Genomic DNA, 26,421 nt, shown 5'->3' on the forward strand with positions numbered 1-26,421 from the left:
AGGAGTTCAGTAATGGAAGAGCTCAAGGGTGCAACGAATTGACAAAGAAGTGCTAAATTTTGATACAAGGGAGGAGGAAAGAGCAGAAAGACAGGCAGAGAAACATCTAATGAAGTGGAGAGAGTGAGATAGATCTTTCGCTCGTAAAGCAAAAAAAAAAAAAGTATCAAAATAGTGGAGGCGCGGCATGATCCAGAGATGGCTCACTCCCTGTTATCTGACATTGCCAAAACAATTCTAACACTCCTCGGCTTAGTCAAAATTCTTCGCACGTAAGTCTGATATGAAAAAAGCACTGTTGAAACAAATAGCGGAAGCAGCCATTGTTAGCTTACGAATCTTTTATTTTCCCAAACGCAATGTTTGCTTTGATTATTTTCTTCTGAGTTTGAGAGTCTTGAATTTTAGGAGCTTATGCAAGTGAGTCGGAAGCAATAGAGAAACTGGGGAAAACTTAAAATAAAGGAAAAGTAAACTGCCGCATCAGCTTCAAAACACCAAAGCAGTTCGAACACCTGGGAGAATGGATTATTCTTGGATTTCCTCTTTCACAAGATGAATTGTTTTAATGGTCGAGTGCAGCTGAAACTAGTGTCCAATGGTTTAGTGGTGTTGGTATACTAGTAATGATTGCGTGAGCTTTGTTTTCTGTAACCGGATGCAGAACCAGTGAGTGGCCTTTCTTCAGCAAATAAACTAACCTGAAATGTACAATGTGAGCTACAGATATTCTACCAATTACAGACATCATATATAACACGGGAGTACAGGGCGGATAGGGGAGGGAGTAGACGAGAAATCTATACAAAATTGGAAGGGTGGCCTTTATACTCAGGACTATGGGCATTGAACATCGTCGGCCTCATTGCTGAATAGGGAGAATGCAATGTGGACATATCTGGGCAACTGGGTAAGTTATTACAGAAAAGGCCATGAGAGTCGGGCACATTTGAGTAAAGCTTTGATGAGTTTGCAAACAGAGGCTGGTTGATCCCAGTAGGCCTCAGCTCCTCGCGGATGCATTGACTACCTCCATTCAAGTGCCAATGATCCTGCACTCATGGAAAGGTACTATCAGGCATCAATTTCGGTAGTGATATTCAAAATCAGACTAGAACTCTAGACCTTCAGAAATTTAACAAAAACAAGCGGCAGAGATGAGGGGAGGCGGGAGGACTCCCATCTTTACCAATCATGTCTCGAGAGGCCAAAGGGAGATCTACTTCTATACTAAGACGACTATGTATTACACCAAATAAAAGATGGATCAAAGAGGCCAAACTGAAACAAATTCGTAACATTTAGAACAAACCTTTTGATGGTAGAAATCATCATGGAAGGAAGTTGGATGGCAGGACCAAGTTGTTCTTGTCTCCGGATAGTAGAATGGTAGAGGTTTGCCTCTAGCCCAGTGCTCATTTCTCATCCTTGCACCAAGATATGGAGATGAAGAATGGCTCTGAGAGAGCAAGTAATAGGAGCTATGGTGCTCTTCTCGGCAAAGTGTGGATCCGTCCCACTGGCCATTAAAAAGAGCCCTGGAGCTAAAATCTTGCCAATGCTGGAAGATGCATGCTGAAGAAGAAATGGAAGGGCCATGGTTTTGAGCACAGGGCCTGAACGGTGAAAACTTGGCAGATGTCGTGTTTGGAGACAGCTTTGAGCCATCAAACAGATCATGAGTTTTTGCCCAATCCTCAATTGTAATTCCTTGTTTTGCAGCTAAATCTGTTATCTGTTTCTGATCAAGCCCTGATCCCATGATCATACTCCAAAGGCTTCGCTGTGCTTCTCGTTGATTATGTATGACCTGGTCCCTTATGGCCAATTCAAACTGGAGCTCCGTGTTGGCCATGCCCTACATCCATTCACACTCAAGTCAGCTATCTCATGCTTCATTTCCTCGAGATTTCAGTGAGACACACAAACAGTTCAAAGAATCTCTACTTGCAGAACAAAAATTTCCAACATAGGAGAAGTTTTTTTTTTTTTTTTTCCGACATAGGAGAAGTGACTACATTAAAGTAATGGGCTTCTACTACATCCTTCACCACCAGCAATATTTTTGGTTCTAGATTCTTTTTTATGTTTACAGACTACAGTGGTAACAAATCACGTTAAGACAAAAATGAATATGTTATTGAAAAAATTATTCAATACAACTACATAGCCTATATGAGGTTTTTGCTTTTGCATACCAGGAGCCTGTATTGACTGAGAATTCGCAGGTAAGTTCTGTTACCATTGCTCTTTATGGCTTTATCAATCATTTCTTGGAGTTGGCATCGGTTCGTCTCATTTACTTCAATTTCCTGGAGGACATAGAAGTTCAGTCAAGTTTCTTCTTTTGCCAAATCAGAAATAAGTGGGGACTGGGAAGTCAAATCAATTTCAGCCCCATGGTGAAGTGTCCACCATGATTATGATTTGTCTTTGTCACGCTGTAAATGTTGATTAGTCAAATATAAATAAAATATATCCGGGGCAAGAAATAAGCCATTGTGAACAAACTACACTTTGTCACACCATAAAATATATACTGCTTGAAGCTTTTATGTTATTAAAGCAAAATTTGAGATCAGTCTCTATTGTTCAGGAATCATTACTTGCATATGATTGCATATGATGTTTATAGTTCCTAACCATCCTGAGGGGTTAAAATGTCTACACTGTAGATATGCATGTCAAGGAAAACTACGAAGCACCCATGCACCCATTGATAAAGTTCAACTAAAACACTTGTTCAGAAGAAATAATAGATAAACGTACTTTCTTGTAGTTGGTTCCAGCTTCATCATTGTCTCGAATGTTATCAAGGATAACCTGTCTCTTCAATCTTAAGGTCTGTACAACTGCATCATCTTTCTCACCAACCTGAGACACAGGAGATCCAACATGTAGTCAATCCTGCAACCATGAAAATTTAGACAGAAGTCTAGGCATCACCATATGAAACCCAACCAGGAGCTGTTTTTTCAAGAAAGGTTTTGATTGAAGAGCTGAACCTGGCTCAACCTGAACCCGAAAGATTTCTGGCTGAGGTTGTAAGATGATACGTCAACAGCCAGAAGCAGCCTAACAGGCTGTTTGGCTAGATATTGTCTCATGTTTCAAGTAACATATACTGACGTATTAGCTTATCATTCAAAAATAAAACTGAAAATATCACCTTTTGGGTTTGTTTCCATCCTGAACCATGAAAAATATTTCGAACAGTTTTTTGAAATCTTACACAATAGCCAAGCCGTGCAGTTCCCTTCTGCATAAGCCAGTTTGACATTGGGTTGGTCTAATTATCTTTCTCACCTTTTTACTGATTTTTATATCATTTTCTTTCCAACAAAACAAGGAGAATACAACAGAAATCTTTTCTCTTCCGCCATAGGATTCATCTAATATATCCACCAATTTATTTCAAATTCAAACTAATTATGACCTCTTCTCAGTCAAGTTTATGAACCTCCTATTTTCTCTATTTATTTTTTATTTTTTTTTTTAAAAAGATGTGTGTATATATAAACAAGAAAATACAGAAATTACTATTTTATCTATTTATTGCTCTCCATTTTTCACTCTAGCACAATTTTTTTATTGGTCCTGCCAGGGATGTCAATTAGTTTATTTGTATGAGAGTTTCACTAGGCAATACAGTTCTAGCTGTCATTAGTCAATTTTTTATTTATTATAAAGGTGTCATTAGAGAGATCTTGGAGTAAATAATCATGCAAAATGCTCGACATTTGTCCTTCATATAGTAAGAAAAATAAAGTGTTTATTAGAGGGCTTAATTTACTATTGTCAATTTCATTAATTTCTATTTCACCTTTTATTTTGAAATTTGATTCTAGAAAAAAATTTCTCAACATTTTTTCCAAAAAATATTTCTAGAATTTTTTTCAAAAAATTTATTTTCAAAAATTCTTTCTTGATATATTACAAATTTTTTGAAATTTCTACAAATTTTACCTGAATTTTTCTACAAAAAACTATTAAAGTTTTAGAAAACTTTTCTTTTAAATCTCAGATAGTTTCTATAAAAACCTCCTACATTTCCAAAAAATACAAAAAATCTAAAACATAAAGTTTTTACTTACGTTTCCCACATCATAGACCAGTCACAACTTGTTTTTGTTAGTATTAGTTATAAAAATAAGACACTGGAATTTCTTACATTTTGATTTTTTGCATTTGAAGAAGAAACTTTTCTTTTAAAAATTATCGTCTCTGTTCAGTTAGATGCTACTTTTTTTTCTTGTGAGTTCTCTCAAAAGCATCAGATCGCTAGAACTATATAAAAGTAGTTATTCTCACACTTAAATTAAAAAAAAAAAAAAACAGTGTCACAAAACCTACCGTTTCCAAGCATGGATTATGTGAATTCTCTCCAAATTCCATCCACTTTGAATACATTGTTCCACCGAGGTTTGTGAGGCATAATAATTGTTGTACACTGTCACCACAAGGCTCCACTATGTCCTGGGAGAAATCTTGCCATCTAACTATTATCAAACTTCATCACAAAATGGTTCCCAAGAAGAAAACCATTCTTGTGCCTCAAAGTCACCTTATAATCTAATATGTTGATTGATTCCGGCCAATCAATCTTAGATTCATTGGGGGTAACTGTGGATCTGGCTTCTCTGATTCTGAGACCAGAACCTTCTGCTCGGCTATATAAAGGCTGAGAGAGATCTTATAAAACATTGATTTAATAGTATAGACTTCTCCCCTTTTCCTTTCTCTTGGAGTAGGCCTTATGTCTGAGCCAGGTTAAATTTTTGTATGACTTTTGTTTTCCCTTGTTTCTATTTCATGGACTTGTTTGTATCACTTTCCATGGAGGACCCTGCAGTGTGTATTTGCTAGTTACCTTATGACATTATCAAGCAGACAAAAAACTACAACCCCATTGCCACTTTGCTACAAGTGAATAGGTCAAGATGATGCATGTATTATTAATTGCTACTATAACTTGCCTGTTGTTTAGCAATAGCAGCATCCAGATGTTGGAGTTCAATTCGGTTACGAAGGTTAGTTTCCTCCAGTTCAAATAAAGCCTTTTTCAAGTTTATATGCTCCTGAACATTTTCACTTGTTTCACGGCTCAAAATGTTCAGCCAAGATAGTTCATCATCAGCTGTTTTATCAGGAACCTTTACACTGAGCTGAGAATCTTTTTGGGCTAATTCACTTCTCAGCCGGCTGATCTCAACCTGGAAAAGAGTTAAAGTTCTGTCATTAGGGGCTACAACTTAGAACTCCTCTTCATAATTCAGGAAGACAGGTTTCGTTTATACCTGGAGATTTTCAATCATCTTTTGGTAATCTGCTAAATGATTATCAAGTGTCCCAATGTTTTTCTGGAAATGGTAAAAAAACAAGGAATAATGTGAACATAATTCATCTTAGAGCTAGCAGGTCATAATCAAATGGATTGAAAGCATAATCATTAATTAAGACCATAAACCACATAAAGTACAAAGAAACAAATCCTAATAGCTTACAATTATAACCATAATAATAGCAAAACAAGTTCAACCTACTGACACTGCTCAGAATGTTTTAGGCACACTTTCAGTGGGGAATAAAAACAACTTCAACATCCACTTAGAAGCAAATGACAACTCTCTCTATCTCTTTGGTGCACACTCTGAGGTCAACCAATTAAGGGCAATGCTGAGCAATGTCTTGTTGTGGCCAGGTAAATTCTTTTTTGATGAAATGTGAATTTTATTAAGAGAAACAAAAGGAGCTAACTCCTGACAACAAGAGATTGCAAGGAGGCTCCTTGATTGGCTAGAGCATCAGCCACAGAATTTGCTGATTTCGGAAGTGGCCAGGTAAATTCTGCTTTAGTTTATTGTCTTTCCCATACTTTGGTCAGATGTGAGTTCTTTTTTCTTGTTTTCTCTTCTTTGCAGTTCCCTTACATGTGGCACTTGTATTCTTTTTTTAATATTTTTCTTATTTTTCCTTTAAAATATCACCCCTCTTTTAGAGAGAGAAAAAAAGCCAACATACATGCATGAAAAACAGATGCAATAACATGACTTAATAAACCAAGAGCAGGGTATACCACAGATTTTTTAATTTTTTTGAGCTTGCTTGCAACAATTGAGACCAGATTTTATTTTTTATTTTAATGTCAATTAAGACCAGATATAAAACGAGAGGCTTCACCAAAACCTCAAGTTAACAGAACTAGACGACATCTTTGAGCCAAGGTGTCACGCGGTTAGATTTAGGCTAAGTCCGTCTAGCCTTGCGGAATATCTACCCCGTGCGGCCTAGCTCTTCCGAAGAACTAGTCAGCCTCCTTGAGCCTCGGATCCTCCAACCAATACTTCACACAAGAAGTTGCAAGCCAAATGGGACAATGAAAAGACCAAGATATAGAAGAGAAAAGCCTACTTTGTATTAAGAATACAAGATTACAAAGGATGGCCAAACACTCTTGAAGGCCAAGGCTAAAAACTCTCTCTATACACTTGAAAAGTAAAGAATACTAAGGATTTTCGACCTCTTTACAATGGGAGAGGCCCCTCTATTTATAACCTCTCTTTTGGCTTTAGATATCTCTAAAAACGCCAAGAAATCCGCCAGAATCCGAAAAATCCGAATTCTGGCGTCAGGGGCGCCCTGGGCGCCCAGGCTTCTGGAGTCCTGGAAACCCCATTTCGCCCCGCCAGGACTCTGCTGGCGCGCGCCTGGCGCCTGGCGCCTGGAGTCCTGCTGGCGCTGGAGTCCTGGAAACCCCATTTCGCCCCGCCAGGACTCTGCTGGCGCGCGCCTGGCGCCTGGCGCCTGGAGTCCTGCTGTCGCTGGAGTCCTGGAAACCCCATTTCGCCCCGCCACGACTCTGCTGCCTGGCGCCTGGAGTCCTGCTTGCGCTGGAGTCCTGGAAACCCCATTTCGCCCCGCCAGGACTCTGCTGGCGCGCGCCTGGCGCCTGGCGCCTGGAGTCCTGCTGGCGCTGGAGTCCTGGAAACCCCATTTCGCCCCGGCAGGACTCTGCTGGTGCACGCCTGGCGCCTGGCGCCGGACTCCTGGAAACCCCATTTCGCCCCGTCAGGACTCTATGGGCGCCAGCAACCCCATTTCGCCCCGCCAGAACTGTCTGTTGGCGTGCTGCCTTGTGTCTGGACTGGCTGCTGGGGTTGTTGTGCACCTTGTTGCTTGGCCATCCGTTTGGCAAGCTCAAGTGTGTCTTCCTTTGCTGCAGCTGATGCCGGGCCAGCCATATGTGTGTGCCCCTCTGGGCCGTGCCTTTGCACTTGGCCTTGGCCGTTGCTGCCATTGCTGTGCACTGGACTTGCACAGTCATTTGCCTTGGTGTCTGGCCACACCATGGCTTCATCCTCCGTCTCACAAGGGCTTAATCATTGTAGTGGCACTTATTTCTCTTTGTTTTTTCTTTTCCAAACGGAAAACAACTTTATTGACATTTTTTTTTTAAATGTGGAAAACAACTTTATTGACACTGGCTAGAGGTTGAACAACATTAAGGGTTAAAGAAACACAGTGCCTCCCTAATTTTTTTGTTTGTTCTCTTTGCTTAATAAAATTATCACTTCTTCAAATAAAGAAAAAAAGTGTCAACCAACAATTGCTCTCAGTTATTTTCAAAAATAAAAGATCAAACATCAGAGTTAGTTATCAAAGAAGACATTCTTTCTAGTAAGACAAGCAAAGCACTTGAAACATTTGGCTCTTGAAGTACCTTCATCATCAAGATATTTCATACTTAACTAGGGGAATAATAAAGCAACACTCACCTGGATGTGTGTCTTGATCTCTTTTGCACGATCAGCATATTTCAGTGTGTTAATAGTGTGATGATACTGATCATCTGCAGGTGATATTGTAGCAACCATGATAGTTTGAGAGTTACCACTTAAACCATCTTTCAGTATACGTGTCAACTTGCTGGACATAAAAAACAACAGTACACAATTAACGCTGTCAGCAGTAATGCAGGAAGCAAAAGCTCTGATATTGATGGTCATAAATTAGTTGGGACAAAGGCTTTGATAGCAGTTGCAGTAATGTAGGAAGAATTCATGTTCAGATGGTGAAAGATACCTATTACGGTATGGAACATATGCTAGTCCCTTCTTTTGTTGTTTTCCTAATGCATTAATGCAGTTTGCTAAAGCAAGAAGAGAGCGATTAATGTTTGCACCATCTCGTAGCTTTTGGCCCCCGCTATTTGTTTCAGATGCCCTTTCACTGTGAACTTTAGCAATTTAAATGAGAAAGGTATCAAATCAAAGAAACAGTTAAAAAATATAAATGGGTGAACAGAATATATATATTATATTACGCACCTTCCAGCAAGATCCACAAGTGCAAGTTTTCCTCGGAGAACTTCACTGCGGTATTGACCCCTTTGCTTTCTTTTCACAGTGATTTCCAGAACTGCATGTGAGCTGTTAAGTAAAAGAAGAAATGGATTGGTTACAGCTGATACATCCACACATGACACATCTGAAAAGAATCACTCAATTTGAATAAAGAAAAAAATAACATCGTGATATGAAGCAACAAAAACTCATCATACAAGAAAGCATGATTGGAATAAAAATTGAAAAAGGACCTGAAGGAGGAACTAGAGAAGCTTATATTCCCAAAATCCACTTGGAAAGGGGCAGCAGCTCCAGTTTCACGAATTGAATACAACTTTTCCATGTGGTTTGACTGGTCAGTGTGGTTCAACAAGCTAATTCCCACTTCATTCTCTTCTCTCTTTAGGTTGTGATTCAAAACCCGACTAAAGAGAAGAAGAAAATGAATGGGACGAAGAAGTGTCCAAGATAACTCTTCAATTTCTTCTTTTTATTAATTTTCTGTCTCTTATTTAGAGGTTCCTAATTTTTGCATTCGTTTACTTCAGTCCTATACATTTTGAGTAATTGGCCTTCAGTCTTTTTCTTCAGAAACTTAACTACAGCTCTTGAATTCAAGGGAATTTTATTTACATTTTTTCCTTAATATTGCATTGGGAAAAAACTCAGTAAACCCTTCTTCTCCGTCTCAAGTTTTTTCTATGATTATTTCTTTACTTCCAAAAGCACAATTTTTTTTTCATCCCCTTTTTCCAACCATGATTCTCTCATTTATCTACTCATCTAATCAATACTTCAACTTCTTTTCCATTTCAATCCATTAACGATTAACCTTTCCAATTGCTAAACTTCAAAAATGGTTACAAGGCTCCAATTTCTTGTTTTTTTTTAAATGATGTTGAATTTTATTATGAGAGCTCAAACGAGCAGATTACACGAGGGGAAGCCTTCCCAAACAATGAGAGATTGTTGGGAGGTTCCGGATTTTGCCAATTTATCAGCCAAAGAATTGGCTGATCTAGGAATGAGGTTCCAATTACAATCAATGAATGACACAATGTCAGCAATACAATCAGTGATTGGCCAGTGGCGCCAAGGAGGGGAGCTTTCTTTTGAACACCAGCTTTCTATTGAACTCCAAGGCTCTAGTTTCTTGTTGAGAAATATGATTATGCATCAATGGTAATTTGATAACTTCAGGCTTCAGGGGGTATATTTGTGAGTTTCCCTAGATTGTGAATCAGAACTTTAGAGCAGTGGTTAGTTATGCCTACAAATGTATTCATAACTAAGTGATTTAGTGACTCAAGTAGAGAGGGGCATCATGGTCATTATGTAGCTTTAACTGTTAAATAATGGAACGAATAGGACAGGGCATCATGTGACACCTATCTCTTCTCCTTTCTTTCTTCTAGCAACTTCTCTCCTTTCCTCTCTTCTTCCTTCTTCATTTTTCTTCTTCTATGATAAAATGTACTCATTTCTTTGTTTCTAAAAGAGACCATTTTCTACAGTCTATTACTTATCTGGATTCAGCACTTTGGGTGAATATTGAAGTAAACTGCTTTCTTTGTACCTGGTGAGAGTGAATTATTACCCTTTTATCGGAACTCAAATATCTTGGTATTAAGCCAGAACAACCCCATTTCTTCTCCAGACCACAATATTACTCTCTTTCACTTGATTTTATCGAGCGAGAGAAAATTAAGGTTTTGATTAAATCCTGTTTTTCATGTCCTTTCTTCATCTCCTTTCTTATTGGTGCACTCAGTGCGATTCTTCTTCAACTTCGATTGGTTATTAGTGAGACAAAATTATTTCCATATGTCCAATTTGACTACTCATAATAAGTGATTTTTATTTCTATTTGTTGTTCTAAGTCGTGCTCAAAGCAATGCAGAACTTTTCTCCCACAACAGCCCTCCCTCTCAGACAACTAGCCTAAGACATGCACCACAATGTTTGGCAATAGAAGATTAGATCTTTTTACCACCAATAGAATCAACATCCGTTAATCTAGAGGAACATGTGAATAAAGAGATCTCCTTGATTTGGTCTCCCCAACGCCAATTTGCATATATTGTCTAAAACTTTGGGAATAGTTCACCCGTATCTGTTTTTTTCAACCTAGGACAGCAATAGCGGAAGACAATTAGAAGTCTTTAATTTACATTTGAAAATAGTTTTGTACTCAAGTTATTTAGTTACATGTTACTTCCCATTATTTTGCTATTATGTGTTTGTTTAAGTTAAAATCATATACTATGTCAGCTTATTAGTTAAAGTCTACCTTTGGAAACTAAAGTCAGTAAGTTTTAGGAGTTCTAACTTTTTTTTTATGAAGGGTGATTTTATTAAGAGAACCAAAAAGGAGGAGCTATCCCCTAACAACAAGATATTGCAAGGAAGCTCCCTGCTTGGCTAAAGCATCGGCCACAAAATTTGCTGATATCGGGATGCGAGACCAAAAACATTTAAAAAAGCTGACAATTTTCATAATTTCAAAAAAAAGTGTCCCAATGGCTCCACGAAGACGCTGAGGAATACTCACACCAGCTGATCATCACCTTAGAATCTCCCTTGATGAGAATGGGTCCGACGCAGTGATCGGGAAAACACGGAGCCCATTAAGCAAGTTGTGGAGCTCGGCCGTTGTGGAATCCGCAATACTGAGAAGACCGGTGAAGGAGACGACCAGGTTCCCAAGAGAGTCACGAACCACTCCGCCAAATTAGGAGTTCTAATTAGAGAATGAGATTTAGGAGTTCTAATTAATCAATGTATCTTTCCACTAGCAGGTCAAATTTGTCATACAAAGGAAGATCCACTGGCTACTGAAATACTAGCTCAACAAGTTCTTCATCTCATTTTATTCTTTATTTTTTTATTCATCCTCTCCATTTTATACTCTTACTTCTTACAACATCAAACTAAGAACTGCAAAAACTAGAATTAAGATGAGTTTGGGTCAAGGCTCTCCAAAACCTGAATATGGAATCATTAAAGGACCAGCCAAACTAATGACAGTTACTATACCGAGATACTACTGTGTTTATGCAAACTAACCGTGAAGAAGTAGCATTCGCTTCTGTGCTTTCTGTTTTTCGTCTACTATTTCCCAAATTTAAGAGTTCAAGAATTCTGTCAGCTGACTGGACCTGAACAAAATGAGGCAAAAAACTTCCATCACCTTTCGGTGTGCATAGCATATTGGCAAAAGTCAATTAAATCAGTCCCTTACAACAATGAACAACTTGCTTAATTTTCTATTACATATTAAGTAAATAACTGAATAATGTGAGACGTGGGCTGCAGCTTAATGGTCTCATAGGGGGTTTAAGAAGGAAGTCTTGAGTTTAAGCCTCCTTAGGCTCAGGGGTAGTCGGGCATAAACACATAATAGAAACACCAAAAAAAAGATAAAAGTATTTAAAAACATAATCAAGAAAATTCTTAAAAGCATGCTAAAACATAAATTCAAGCCATGATTCAGAAAAATAAAAAAAAATAAAAAAGCTTGAGTCAATACTAAGATATGGTAAATATTGAAAGATGAAGACAATGACTTCGCCTATGACAAGCATCAACAGAAAAATAGGTGATCGGGAGGCACTTTAACGATAGAGTTACTGATGGCATCTTACAGCAGGTTGTTCCTTGCACCAGCTCTCTCAAGGAATTTGCGTGAATTCACCAGTGGCAGGATTTGTAGTTATTGGAGATTAATTATTATTCTTGGCTTATAGGCAGCCTTCTCAAGCTTCTTTGGCTCCCCTTATGATGTAGTACATAACTTTAATGTTGAAGACATTGCTGAAAAATATGATGACAAACTAAGTCATTCTAGAAGGTTTATAAAAAAAAAAGCAGAAAAAGAAAGAGAAAGACCGAAAAGACAGCAGCTCTTTTTTGAAAGTCACTTTTAGGAAAGTTCTATGGTTTAGTACTTTCTATTAAAGGAAAGTCAATACATTTCTACATTTATTGCCTAGTCAAGGCTATATCAAACTTAATTTTAATGTATGCTATCTTCACAATCCTTGGCCATCAGGATCTCGGGATATACTAAGATGATTAGATGGTTGAGTCACTCTTTCTTAAACTGGCACAATGGGTTTCAATGATTCCACTTCCGCTGAATTAGCTGCTCTGGTTAATGGTATGCCTCTATATCAAACCCATTTCACAGCCCCCCTCTTAGTTGACGAGTCAGTGATCAGCCGGTCCTGCAATAGTGTTGAGGCCTCTTGAAGTCACTGAAACATCTTGATTAAGGTACCCGCTTAGTAGATCTCATGCTCATCGCTCGCTAAATGCGGCTAATCAATTAGATAAGGATACAGTTAGTCTGCCATCTTCATTGTAATGACTCACTGCTCTTCATTTCATTTGAGGCTGGTTTTGGCCTTTTGGCCTTGTCAATGACAACAGACTTAAAACAAAAGAAAAGAAAAATAAACTGTCAATGGGTAACAAAGTCCACCAGTCTATTGCAGTACGTGTCCTCCGCAGATCAAGCTTATTACTGAGAGCAAGAGTTGTTGAATGTATGAGACAAGTTCTATATTGGCTTGGGCATGAAAAGATCCGATGCGACTACACTTGCTGGTTGGGAGAGGTTTCCTAACTACAGGTAGTTATCTTGGGAAGAATGGAAACTTTAACAAATACAAAGAAGGTGGGAAGACTTTTAAGTTTCAAATAAGCAAATCAATCATCAAAACTGTTCAAGGCATGCAGCTCTCTTTCTCATTCTTGGAACAATAAGCTTTCAAAGATAATGAAACAAAACTGAGCATTCAATAACAATGGAAGCATACTTAAGAATTCTACTTCACTCAATTTATCCGAATACCAGCAGACAATCTCATGTACTGAAGAAAGGAAGGGGTAAAAGGACTAAATTAGTCTAGAGAAGGAACAGCATTTACCTCTAAACTAATAATAAGAAACAAAATATACAACAAAAAGCTAAAAAAAAATGTATGAATAATTTGGTTGAGGTAGGTTCAACCTTGATGGATCTGAGTCCAGCCACAACTATTCCTTGGACAGGATCTTCTCTGAGCTCCAAATGCCCTGATGACTTTTCAAGCAAATCATAGATGACCTGAACTTCCAGTAAAAACAACAATCAGATCACATCATGTAGTTATAAGTTTGCAAACTGTCTTAAAAAATATAAATTTAAAAAAAAAAAAGCAAACCCTACTTCATTGTATACTTCAAGGTAGGAACATGTGACTTCAAAAACATTTGAACTTTCAGCCTTCTTTATGAGATCAAAAATCATGTGCAAGCTAAGAACCATAAGTCCATGATCCTTCCGCGTTCCAACCATTGTATGTGTTTTACCACTAGAAAATAATGCCAAAAAGAACAAAAAAATATCTATTAAAAAAGGAGATGTTATACGGTGGAAAAAAATATTATAAGGTCACCCAAAAAGTCCACTGGAAGAGCACCGGATAAGAATTGAGAAGTCATCTTGTTAAAAAAGGCATTTTTAAAATGGGAATACATAATTTTCCACATTAAATACATAATAAACCCACATGAAAAAGATGACAAGCTTAGTTAGAACCTTCCGGTCGACCCATAAGCGAACACAGTGGCATTTAGACCTTGAACGATTCCAGCTGTAGTAGATGCAATACTCCTCCTGTAGACGTCCTGGCCATGTTTGTGACGAAACTTCAGTTACAAGGTGAAATACTAAGAATAAAAGCAAATACAAGAAAAATAATCTTATGCAAGTAATGCTGCTGATATCAGATCCGGAAGAGGCAACATTTAACCTGTGAACAATCTTAGCCTGACAGCTTTAAAAGCACATATTTATTAGGTCCATGTGTTTGCCTGATAGGAACCCCTTTAAGGTCCTGTCTTCTTCAACTTGTAAGCAGGAATACTAAGAAAAGATGGTTTTGAAGGCTGGAATTTGGAGGTGTAAAGTTTAAAATATGTTTGAAGAATGTTTTTGGTAGAAGAGAGAGAAAGCAAGAGGGAGAGAGAGGGTAGGGGACAAATTTGAGGAGGAGAGAGAGAGCAAGGCAAAGAGAATTGAGAAAAGGCTTCGACTGATTTTCTCCTTCAGCCAACACCCTTATTTATACTTTTTTCATAGCATTATTTGGGAGACTCCTCAATCAATTAGGATTTCATAATTACATAAATCAAGGAGAGATTCTAGGAAATTGAAATATTACATAAATCAAGGAGAAATTCTAGCAGATTTAAAAAATCTTATCTTTTCAAGAAAAGGCAAGTATGACTTGACCAGCCTCTTGAGCTGCAAATTTCTTGCTTGCCCCTCATACCCCATTCCCCTTATTCATTGGCAATGGAGTCACCTCGACTTTCTATTTTTTGGTGGCACCTCTTTTTCTTTCTAATTTCTTCTTCTTCTTCTCTTCTTCTAATTTCTTTTGGAGTTTAATTTGAGTTTTCTATCATTCCACACCTCTTGAAGATAAACTTGCCCTCAATGTTGAAAGTCGGGGAACTGTAGAAGGAAATCATCCTCATATTCTCAAGTAGCTTCATCTAATGGTGTTTGATCCCATCACACAATGACCTCCGTATACTATCTGATGCCATGTTGTACTTGACGTTTTTTAGTATAGACAAGAGAATGACAGTTGGTTCAGCTCCGATGGATGGTAGAGTGTTTGAAATAGGATGTGCATTGTCGAGTTGTCTTTTAAGTTGAGAGACATGGAAGACAGGGTGATGGAAAAGTCTTCTAGTAAGTGCAGACGGTAAGCACCTTGCCAATTTGTTGGAGGCACCAAAGAATCAAAGGGTGAGCTTTTGATTCCGTCGGGTGGCAAGTAATTGTTGTCTATTGTTAAGGAATAGCCCCACATAGATTAGTGAGTACAAAATATCTTGAGTTTATTAGTTGGTAAAGAGGTTTCCTAAGTTGACTAGTCATTTCGGGATAAGTCCATAGACCCAACTTAACATGGTATCAAAGCAGGTACTCATATGTGGGCCTGCACCTAAACTATCTACTTGTAGAGCCACAAAAGAGGGTCTATACCTAAATTATCCACTTGTAGAGCCACAAAAGAGGGTCTACATCTAAACTGCCTACTGATAAAAATTATCCACTTGTAGAGCCACAAAAGAGGGTCTACACGTGAGGGGGAGTGTTAAGGAATAGTCCCACATAGATTAGTGAGTACAAAAGATCTTGAGTTTATTAGTTGGTAAAGAGGTTTCCTAAGTTGACTAGTCATTTTGGGATAGGGCCTTGGACCCAACTTAACATCTATAAGGTTGGAGTTTAAGGTAGACCCAGTCATTGATGAAAATTTTCACTTCCTTGTATTGCCTATCATGTTATATTTTCATGTGTTGTTGAGCCAAGAAGAGGTGGTGCCTAATGAGCTTTAAAGCTTGATCACGATCTATCAAAGCTTCTTCGAGGGCCGCAATATTTGTGGTACCTTTGATATATGAAGAAATGATGGAAGAGGCCTGCCATAAACCATTGCAGAAGGAGACATCTTCAAAAGAAGTATGATAGGAAGTATTATAGGAGTACTCTGCCCAAGGGAGCTAAATGATCCAAGAAGTGTGTTTTTCACCAGTGAACCCGCATAAGTACGTTTCTAAGCAGCTATTAACCACTTTTGTTTGGCTATCTATCTGAGGATGATAAGCAGTACTCATCTGTAGAGTGGTACCCTACAAAAGAAACAATTCCCTCTAAAAGGAGCTTAGAAAGGGAGTCTCTATCTGAGACTATAGTTCGTGGCATCCCGTGCAATTTGGCTGCATAAGTAATTTATACTTCAGCAATGGATCTTGTGGTGTAGGGCAAGGCACAAAATGAACATATTTTGCTTAGTCTATCCACTACTACAAATATCACCATTTTACCTTTGCAGGGAGGTAGTCCTTCAATGAAATCCATAGATACATCCTCCCAAATTCTTTCTGGAATGGGTAGAGGTTGCATGAGTCCCACCGGAGTAGTTGGCAAAGAAGACCATTTACATCATCTGCATGAAGTTTTGGCAAATATTGCAATTTGCCAAATAATTTTTGACATCAGACTTGAGGCTATCCAAAAAAAAGAGCTTCTCACCTTGTGGTAAGTTTTGAGGAAGCCTTCATGCCCGGTCGTGGGAGAGCTGTGCATTTCTTTCAACATTGCTTTGATCAAAGTTTTTTTGGGTGTTGGAACTACCACTCCATTATGAAAGAAGAGTTGAGAATTGACCTCTTATAGTGGGAAAGTGAGGTAGGGTCCCATTGAACTTAATGTAACGGATCTGTCCTGAAGGATTCCTTAATGTTCTGTAAAAGAAAAGGAACTGGTGAAGCATACAGAGTATAGAGAGTATGGTCATATTGGCGGGATAGATTATCGGTGGCATTGTTCACTCTTCCCTTTTTGTAGAGAATATCAAAGTCATATGCCAACAATTTAACCAACCACTTTTGCTGCATGAGAGTAGCGATCCATTGCTGTAGCAAACATTTGAAAGAACACTGGTCGATGCAAGTGGTGAACCTTCATCCGATTAGGTAAGGTCACCAGTGTTGAATTGCTTGGACCAAAGCAAAGATATTTTTTCATAGGTGAACCAAGAGAGCCTTCTACCCTTGAGAAGTCGGCTAAAGTAGGAAATTGACTGTCCTTCTTGTATGAAGACTGCCCCAATACCATTTCTCGAGGTATCACATTCAATAGTAAAAGGTTTCAAAATTTTGGTAAGGTCAGTACTAAGGTAGTATACATTTTCTGTTTGAGGTGTAGGCAATTGGTAAGGTCAGTACTAAGGTAGTATACATTTTTTGTGTGAGGTTCTCAAAAGCCTTGGAAGCATCCTAATTTCATACAAAAGCATCTTTTTTAAGCGAAGAAGTCAAAGGACGAGCAATTGTATCATAGTCTTAGACAAACTTCCTATAATACCCAATTAACCCTAAAAATCTTGTTAGTTGTTTGAGGGTGGTAGGTATGGGCCAATCTTGCATGGCTTTAATCTTATTTGTTTCGATTACCACCCCTTCTTGAGAGACCACATGCCCTAGGTAAAAAACTTTCGCTAAAGTGAAAGTGCACTAGAATAATTTAACATGGAGATTGTGGTGTTGGAGTATGCTCAAAACTTCATGCAGATGATGTAAATGGTCTTCAAGATTCTTACTATAGATCAAGATATTACCACAGAATATTAGCACAAATTTCGGTAAGAGTGGTTGAGAAGACATCATTCATCAACCCTTGAAAGGAAGTCGGGGCATTGGTTAACCCAAAAGGCATCACCAAAAATTCATTAGTACCATCGTGGGTCCAAAAGGCGATTTTTCGATGTTACAATCAATCACTCGGATCTGATGATAACCCGAGCGGAGGTCTAACTTGGAAAAAGTTTGTGCACCACAAAATTCGTCAAGTAATTCATCAATAATGGGAATTGGGTACTTATCTTTGACTGCAATATTGTTGAATGCCCGATAGTCCAAACAAAACCTCCACGGTCTATCCTTCTTTTGCACTAATAATATGAGGGAGAAGTAAGGACTAATGCTTGGTCTAATGAAACCATCTTGAAGCATTTCCCAAACCAATCTTTCAATTTATGTTTTTTGAACACAAGGGTAGCCATAGGGTCTTGTACTAGTAGGAGAGTTACCAGGCTGAATTGGAATCCGGTGGTCATGGAGCCGCCTTGGTGGTAGACCTTTTGGTTCTGTGAATACATCATGAAAGACATTTAATAGATATTGTATGGAGGTGGTAGGCCATATTCACTGTATTGTCGTTAGGTTGATCATTTGGAAGAGTATGGCCTGATCATCTGGTGATGCCACCTTCTATAAGAAATCTAGCCAAAAAGGGTGAGGCTTGCCAATTGTCACTACCAGCCATTTAGTTCGAGTCTTATTAATAGAGAACACCATGGTCATATTTATAGTCCCAGATAACCTCACCCAAGGTGTGCAACCACTGCATACCTAGCACCATATCTGCTCCTTTTATTAGAAGAACAAAGAAATCAGTATGAATAAGAGATCCCAAAACCATGATAGATACATTCACCACCCTAAATAAACATTAGTACATGGAAAGTCAAAGGGTTTTGACAATTTTACCACACACAAAATTATGAGTGTTTCCACTGTCAACCAAGATGCGTACCTTATGACCCTTGACTTATCTATCAAGTTGCACAGTTCGAGGTTGGAGGACTCCTAAAAGAGAATGGAATGATACTTCTGAGTTTTCTATCTCCTCTTCTATAATTTGAAGACTTGGATCTTCTTCTTATTCCTTGAGTAGGTACATTTTAAACCTTTTGCACCTGTGGCCCGGAATGAATTTTTCATCATAATTAAAACATAGGCCTTTGTTCCTCCGTTTATCCATTTCTTCGAGGGTAAGCTTCTTGAAGGGCCGCTTTGTTGTGCCTTCCCCAAAGAAAGAAGCTTTGTTGAGAGAATGTGTTTGAATATTGCATAGTTTGGAAAGGAGGCCCTTTTGGTCACAACCATCGGAGGGATAGTTTTTCCTCTTAAATGCGAGTTCGGTCAATTGCTTCGATAAGGGTTTAGGATGAAAGACCCTTACCTCAACTACAATTTCAGGTCTCAATCCTCCAATGAAGCTTCCTACATGGAAGTATTCCAACTAATGGACTTGGTTGGCTATACACTCAAACTCCGTGTGGTAATCTTTGACAAAGCCGGTTTGCTTGAGTTTTGCAAGAGAAGAATCAAAATTTTGATATCGAGTAGGCCAAAACCATATGCAAAGAGCTTGCACAAATCCTTGCTAAGTGAGGAGAAGGATGCTTTTGTTGTGCCATTGGAACCATCGTCTTACACACCTTCTAGATGGAAGGAAGCAAAAAGCACACGTTGGATTTCATCAATTTGGTGGAAAATGAAAAATTGTTTAGTCATAGAGACCCACATTGCCAGGTCATCTTCCAGCTTATTTTGAGGGAAATCTACTCAGACCATCCAAGCTTGTTGGTACCTCCTCATGAGTTCATGGGTTGACAAGTGGGGAAATGAAGAGAAAAGGAAGGTGGATTGGTGAAGTGAGGGGAATGGTTAAGGTGATGGTATAGAATGGAATGGGCATCTATTGGGGTAGTATGAGGGATGTTAGGATGGTGAGAAGTAGGATGATAGGGCTGAAGATAGGAAGGTAAAGTTGTGAGTGGACTGGTCATGTAGTAGGGGGAGTGATGAATGGAAGAAAAAGCGTAGTGTGGGGGAATATTTGAAAGGGAAGGTGTGGCTAGTATTGGCGGTGGTGGAGAGGATAACTTACCAAAAATAGATTTTGTAGAAGCTTGACGATTTGTTGCTTGTTGAGGAGGGAAGGGGTCTTGCAACCCTTTCTTCTATGAAGGACTAAAACATGCTTGTCAGGTGTTGCACATGTCCTTCCAAACTAGCGATCTTTTCTACCAAGCTTTCTTGGTTGGATTCTTAGGCAGCCATCACCTCTTACTGCAATTGTTGCTCCATGCTCCGTATGTTGACCATAATGAAAGTCGAAGTCCCAAAAAAGGATCCACTCTGAACCAATTGATAAGAACCCCTTTAAAGTCCTATCTTCTTCAACTTATAAGTAGAAAAACTAAGGAAGGATGGCTTGAAGAAGATTGGAATTTGGAGGTGTAAAGGTTAAAATATGTTTAAGGATGTTTTTGGTGGAAGAGGCTGGATGGAATAATGGAGAGATTGAGAAAGTATGCAAGGGTTCTTGAGGAAAGAGGGGCCAATGTGAGGGAATTTGGAGGAAGGAAGCAAGAGAGCTTCAAGGGGCAAGAGGAGGAAGAGAGAGAAAGCAAGAGGGAGAGAGAGAGGGTAGGGGACGAATTTGAGGGAGCAAGGCAAAGAGAATCGAGAAAAGGCTGGACTGATTTTCTCCTTCAACCAATACCCCTATATCTGAGGAACTCCTCAATCAATTAGGATTCCTTAATTACAAAAATCAAGGAAAGATTCTAGGAAATTGTAAGTCAAGGGGAGATTCTAGAAAATTGAAAGATTGCATAAATCATGGAGAAATTCTTGCTAAATTAATAAAATCTTATCTTTCAAGAAAAGACTAGTATGGTTTTTCTTTGACAGGCCTCTTGAGCTGCAAAATTCCTCTTTTGCCCTCGTACCCCATTCCCCTTGCTCATTGGGAATGGCACCACCTCAACTTTCTATTTATTTGGTGCGGTCCCTTCTCTTTCTTGTTTCTTTTTTTTCTCTTCTTTTCTTGGGTTCTTTTGGGGTTTAATTAGAGTTTTCTATCATTGCCAAACTTTATAGAAGAAGAGAAGTTAAAGGACAAAAAAGCCTTAAATACAGAAAAGAAATTGAAAGTCGTAAATTCAGCTGACGAGAAGAGCACATTCAATTTCATTTTTCAGCTCACAACATATTAGTGCAAACAAGAAATTTTAATAAAGAACTGTTGCAGAACATGTACATTTCTGGTATGAGGGCAAAGATCTCAAAGGATACATCTATGCATCAAGCAAGACAGGAGACGGTGTAAATTTCCAGCTAACCACCATCAGCAATTCAAAAACAATTCCAACCGAAGACAACTTGAATTTTAACTATATGGGAAAACAGGATCAGTTACTCACCTCATTTGTACATTCGGGTCCAAATGCATAATCAAATGTGTAACTTTTCTCTTTGGTTCGGTTTTGGATACGGTCGAGGTAGTCTTTTGCCAAATCAGGATCTAAAACTGTAACTCCCTGACAAACATAATAAGTGCTATTAAACATACAATGCCTTATTGAATCACAACAACCAGACGTGAATATTGAAAATTTTGAAAAAGAACATGGGAATAGGTAACAAACCTTTTCATCGGTTACTTGAATAATGTTACGGCATCTTCGACGCTCAGCCTCGTTCAACGGCCTACATCTTACAGCTACCTATACAACCAAAGACGATAGTAACCGTCAGTTCGGGCTGAAGAGAGAGGCGAATCGTTGAATTGAAAGAATAAAGAAAAAAAAAAAAATACTAACCGTTAGTGTCGTGGTTTTCTTTGAAGCTGGAGCTCTAATGCTAGGCATGTCTGCGTAGAGTCCGTATTTCTAGTTTCTACACCAGCTTTCCAAGTAAAAGAGAGACAAGTCCCTATCTCCTTCTCGTAAGTTCGAAAAAGAAAACTGCTGTAGACACTAATCTGCAAAACCTCTAATCTTCCGCTGTCAGCAACAAAATGTTGCTATGGTCAACCATTATAAGTTTAAAAAACTTTCAAACATTCTGTTATGGAAAAGGAGCCTCCCCAGGAACTGCTAATTTCTCCACTCCAACTCGTACAAAGTCCCCCTTTCCAACGCGCTAATCCATTCAACACTACAAAAAAAAAAAAAAAAAAGAAACCCGATTTTTGTTCTCAAACTCTGCAAACACCACCTGCTACGCTCACCAACCTCTCACACAAGCCAAACAAACTATCACATTCCTACGACAACCTAAGCCGTAAACGTCCAAAAAATTCATACCACAACTCCACACCAAGATGAACAAAAAAATTCCATAACCCACGACTTCTCCATCTTCCAACTCCAAGCTGTCTCTCTGCGAGCATCTAACATACGATCAAATACGCATTCCTCCACCACTCAACGATCCCACATCCCACAGCCCGGCAAAACTCCCACACGAAAGCCAGAAAGGAGAATACTTCCCAGCCCCGAGCCCAGGCAAGAAGATCAAATTAGCTAAAGCAGACAGAACCAAATTGGAATTTCCACAAAACAGCGGGGAAAACGAGACCGAGGGGTCCAGCACGAGAAAAGGAAGACAGAAAATCTCTCTGAGGTGAAAATAAAAAGTCCTCAAAATCGGCATTGCCTGTAATCGGCATTTTCCCGGGAAGAGCAAATAGAGAGACTGGTTGGAAGGATCAGAAGGAAGACGACAGTTCAGGTGGAGCATCGTGGAGATCCGACCGTCGGTTGCGTCGGAGATCGTGCTGGATTAAATGGCGAGTATTTTGGACGATATGAGTGGACCGTTTTGCTTAAAAAAATAATAGTAACGACCGGTTCTTAGACGTGGCATTTAGAGCCTTAAAGACATCAAGGGCCCATGGATCACGGGCATTTTTCATTTTACCGTAATTACCCTCAACAAATTATATTTTTCTCTCGTGACCGTAAATCGGACTCGGACCTCGCATTCGGATTACTAACGTTGAATCCGAGAACTGGTCATCCTGATGACCTCATTCACCGACACGGTTTATTCTATTTGGTCAGAGGAAATTTGTGTGAATTTAAATTTATTTTAAATATATATATATATATATATATATATTATCCAAAAAAAATTAAATTAAATTTAAAAAAAATTCCTTTACTCTAATAAAAATATTTTTAAAACATTATATAGAAAAATAATTAATTATTACAAAATAAAATCGAGGGGCAGAGCTGATTACACATATGATGGTTAAATGAAAGAGGGGCAATTTCGTTATTAGACAGGTGACGAAGGTACAGCCTTTCTCAACCAACATTTAATTTGTGCAGAAAAGGAATGAACGGTTTTACTGATTCCACGTGGAAGGCGCTGACATCGCCTGGACAGAATCTTCTACTAACGGTCACTTATTTGAAGTACGGTCTGTAGCGGAGAAGCCTAGTGAGTTGGATCGGTTTTAATTATCGGCCGAATTTCTTTAATCTCTGGATGAATGAGTCCTGGTTCGATTCGGTCATGAATCGAATAGGACAAAAAAGGGTACTCCTAGTCCTTGATAATCACCTGAGTTAAACTCTAAATCTTAAACTAAACCCCTTCCCGATCGAGCTTGTTCGAGATCAGATTTTAAACTTAGGTGACCTGATCTAGACTTTACTAGGTTCGAATCGAATTCCAATCCCGATTTATAAACCCCAAGAATTTAGACAAAGAAAAATAATTACGCGAATACAAGAGTGCGCAAAAATTGCAAAAATATCGATCCGTGATCTTTGAGGGTGTAATGTGATTTCTTCCGGAGACACGGTTACAACTACTTAACAGTTATCTCAGCAGACAAAAGCAAAATCCACAGAAAACAAAAGGAGAAGAAGAACAGGAAGAATCCGGCAACAGCTATGGCGGAACTGGAACGATTTGTCGACTGCAGGGTTGCAGATTCGTTTTCTTCCGTATGAGAGATATGGATTCTGCAATCAGGTAGGTATCATTCGAAAACTAATATTATAGAAGCCAGACATTAGCATGAACCCAGCAACTAATCCAAATATTGCTTTTTAATTTCCCATTTGCGAATTATCTGCTACCTGAGATGACTTGATCTAATCAGAGAGATGATTTCCCGATCACCGCCAAGACAAGTTGGTGGCTTAATTGCGAAAAAATTCAAATATTTTAATGGAAGCTGTTCGTCGGTTTCCATTAAACAAAAGGGGAATATGTGGCATCTCTCGATGAAATGACTCTCTGATCCCTTTCAAAATTGTATTATTTGGTTTAGGGTTTGTGTATCCATTGATACAACCAATTTGATTATTGGAAGATTTTTCTCATGATTTTTAACAGTTTGAAACTAATTTGGTCGCCGTTCATTACCATCTGGAATAGAACAAACTGTTAAAAAAAAAAAAAATTGTTCTAGTTTTCCATCGAATTAGGTCTAAAACTAATATTTCTTTACACATCTGAATAACGGAGGTCTAGATCTACAACATACTAAAAAATCTCATGGAAATTTTTATCGAAAAAGTTAGATTCAAGATCTTTAAGTCAAACTCGGGTGTGATAATCGGGATCAACAAATGAAAATCAAATTGACTATATTTTTTTATAAATTTTTAACCTAAAATTCTAATATATGATTATGCAAAAAAATTAATAATTTTTTTTTACATAGTTCTCTTAATAATTATGTCTAATTTTTAAAAACAATAAAATTATTATTTTTATTTTACCGTTTTATATATTATATTAACTATAAAACATTGCTAAAAATGGTGTTTTATCATGTATTTAATATGGTTGTGATTTTCAATATTTGTTTCATAATATTTTATATTATTAACTTTAAATTAATATTATCACATAATATTAAGTTATTAAATCTTATAGTTTGAAAGTATTATTTAGACTAATGTATCTGAATTATTATTATATTAAATACTAATCCTTAAAAATTATAGATGAAACATCAATATTAATTAATCATTTAATTAAGTAACCTATAATAAGTCTATTTTATTTCATGTAAAGTAACATAACTAATATTTCTCAATTATCATTACATACAATTACGTATAATTTTTAGTTAGTATTATATTGTCATATAATAGTTACAATTATACTAAACAAATATTTTTCTATATCAATAACAAAAATTAAATCATATTATTTTATTAAAAGTATTTAGACTAGTGAATAATTTTAAGTATCTAATAATAAAATTAGTGTATAACGTTAAGTATAAAATATTTTCCTAGGGTATTACCCTACCACCTTGTGCCTTATTTTGCTTATGTTACAATTTGTATTGAATTGTTATGCCTCTAAATAGACTATGGCCTAGCCAGAGAATCTGCGTTCAATTCCCAGTAGAGTTACTAATTTCCTTTTCCTCCCATCTCAAAAGTTGTACTAAAACATGAAAAACGTTTCTTTGAATTGTAAAATCTTAAACAAAAGAAATGATCTCCAAAATAGATAAAACTTTTAAATATATTAATAGGTATACTTGCCCTATTGGCTATGGAGTCAAGTTCCTCGTTTTTCTTGCCTAATTGGACGGAGTTCAATCGTGTGGAAATGATGGTTGATGTTTATATTTTATTTATTAGATACTCTTCTTCATGTTACCATTAAAAAAAATTGTCCTAATCAAGTTTTTGGATTCCGTATGAGAGTTATTGAATTCTTTAGACAAAGTACATGGAATTGCTTGTTTAAAATAGAACGCATTGTTTGCACTACTATTTTATTTTTAGACTTCCAAACTAATGAATTGCTACAGGTGGTTGCCTCTTGCTTGAGAGCAAATTCCTGAGTACATAATACGTAAGGTTTCGTGTCGTTTTTACACGATTTTTTGCTATTATTAAAAGTATTTAGACTAGTGAATAATTAAGTATCTAATAATAAAATTAGTGTATAACGTTAAGTATAAAATATTTTGCTAGGGTATTACCCTACCACCTTGTGCCTTATTTTGCTTATGTTACAATTTGTATTGAATTGTTATGTCTCTAAAAAGACTATGGCCCAGCCTGAGATTTTGCGTTCAATTCCCAGTAGAGTTTCTAATTTCCTCTTCGCCCATCTCAAAAGTTGTACTAAAACATGAAAAATGTTTCTTTGAATTGTGAAATCTTAAACAAAAGAAATGATCTCCAAAATAGATAAAACTTTTAAATATATTAATAGGTATACTTGCCCTAGTGGCTGTGGAGTCAAATTTTTCGTTTTTCTTGCCTAATTGGACGGAGTTCAACCGTGTGGAAATGATGGTTGATGTTTATATTTTATTTCTTAGATACTCTTCTTCATGTTACTATTAAGAAAATTTGTCCCAATCAAGTTTTATTGAATTCCTTAGACAAAGTACATGGAATTGCTTGTTTAAAATAGAAAGCATTGTTTGCACTACTATTTTATTTTTAGACTTCCAAACTAATGAATTGCTAAAGGTGGTTGCCTCTAGCTTGAGAGCAAACTTCTAAGTACATAATACGTGAGATTTCATGTCGTTTTTACACGATTTTTTGCTATTATGACTGTAATAAGGCTTGGGATTTGGTATATCTTTTTTCCATACTCTCATTTCAATAAACTTAAATGAGTATTTTGAAGTAGTGAATCCTCACAATTTTCTCTATCATTACTCCTTTTTTCATCATCCTTGTATTTGTCACATGGGTGGTCATATTTATCTTTGTTTGGTTGTTCAGACACGTGGTAAGATGACTGAATGGTGAAGGGCAGTGAGATGAGAAGCCAGGGAATGATTTCATTTTTGAGGATAGATATGCCAGTTCTTTGCATCTATTGTTTCAGATCTAAGTGTTTGGAGTTGATTCTTTGATATAGTCAT

At 37.6% G+C, this 26,421-nt stretch overlaps 1 protein-coding gene across 2 annotated transcripts; it reads right to left on the bottom strand.

Moving 5' to 3' along the window:
• Nucleotides 1–607: 607 nt before the first annotated feature.
• On the bottom strand, nucleotides 608–22,202 carry LOC137952987 (kinesin-like protein KIN-8B). 2 transcript variants are annotated; one of them, XM_068800148.1, is made up of 17 exons: nucleotides 21,854–22,202; nucleotides 21,368–21,704; nucleotides 21,194–21,271; nucleotides 20,969–21,085; nucleotides 13,930–14,018; nucleotides 13,558–13,702; nucleotides 13,360–13,455; nucleotides 11,412–11,503; nucleotides 8,328–8,429; nucleotides 8,083–8,229; nucleotides 7,776–7,926; nucleotides 5,298–5,360; nucleotides 4,977–5,213; nucleotides 2,770–2,874; nucleotides 2,199–2,312; nucleotides 1,313–1,858; nucleotides 608–1,052 (listed from the first exon to the last, which is right to left on the bottom strand). In XM_068800148.1, the coding sequence occupies exons 2-17, from the start codon at nucleotides 21,413–21,415 to the stop codon at nucleotides 801–803; spliced, it is 2,382 nt and encodes a 793-aa protein (XP_068656249.1). In that variant the 5' UTR covers nucleotides 21,416–21,704; nucleotides 21,854–22,202; the 3' UTR covers nucleotides 608–800. The 2 variants fall into 2 exon arrangements, with proteins under 2 accessions (XP_068656249.1, XP_068656248.1); XM_068800147.1 differs by having other exon boundaries at nucleotides 21,368–22,202.
• Between the last annotated feature and the right edge of the window lie 4,219 nt (nucleotides 22,203–26,421).

Source organism: Aristolochia californica, unplaced genomic scaffold (genome assembly GCF_029961685.1).
Source record: "Aristolochia californica isolate CCGP_79_NKW_82.1479 unplaced genomic scaffold, dmAriCali1.0.hap1 SCAF_16, whole genome shotgun sequence".
Taxonomy (NCBI): Eukaryota; Viridiplantae; Streptophyta; class Magnoliopsida; order Piperales; family Aristolochiaceae; genus Aristolochia; species Aristolochia californica.

Bases quoted from the DNA above. Each gene is read 5' to 3' on its own strand.
- LOC137952987 (XM_068800148.1), bottom strand. From the start codon at position 21,415: ATGCCTAGCATTAGAGCTCCAGCTTCAAAGAAAACCACGACACTAACG. The intron at 8,230-8,327 runs GTGCGTAATATA...TAAAGTTCACAG, and splicing joins CTTGTGGATCTTGCTGGAAG to TGAAAGGGCATCTGAAACAA. The intron at 2,875-4,976 runs GCAAGTTATAGT...CCTGTGTCTCAG, and splicing joins CTGCTATTGCTAAACAACAG to GTTGGTGAGAAAGATGATGC.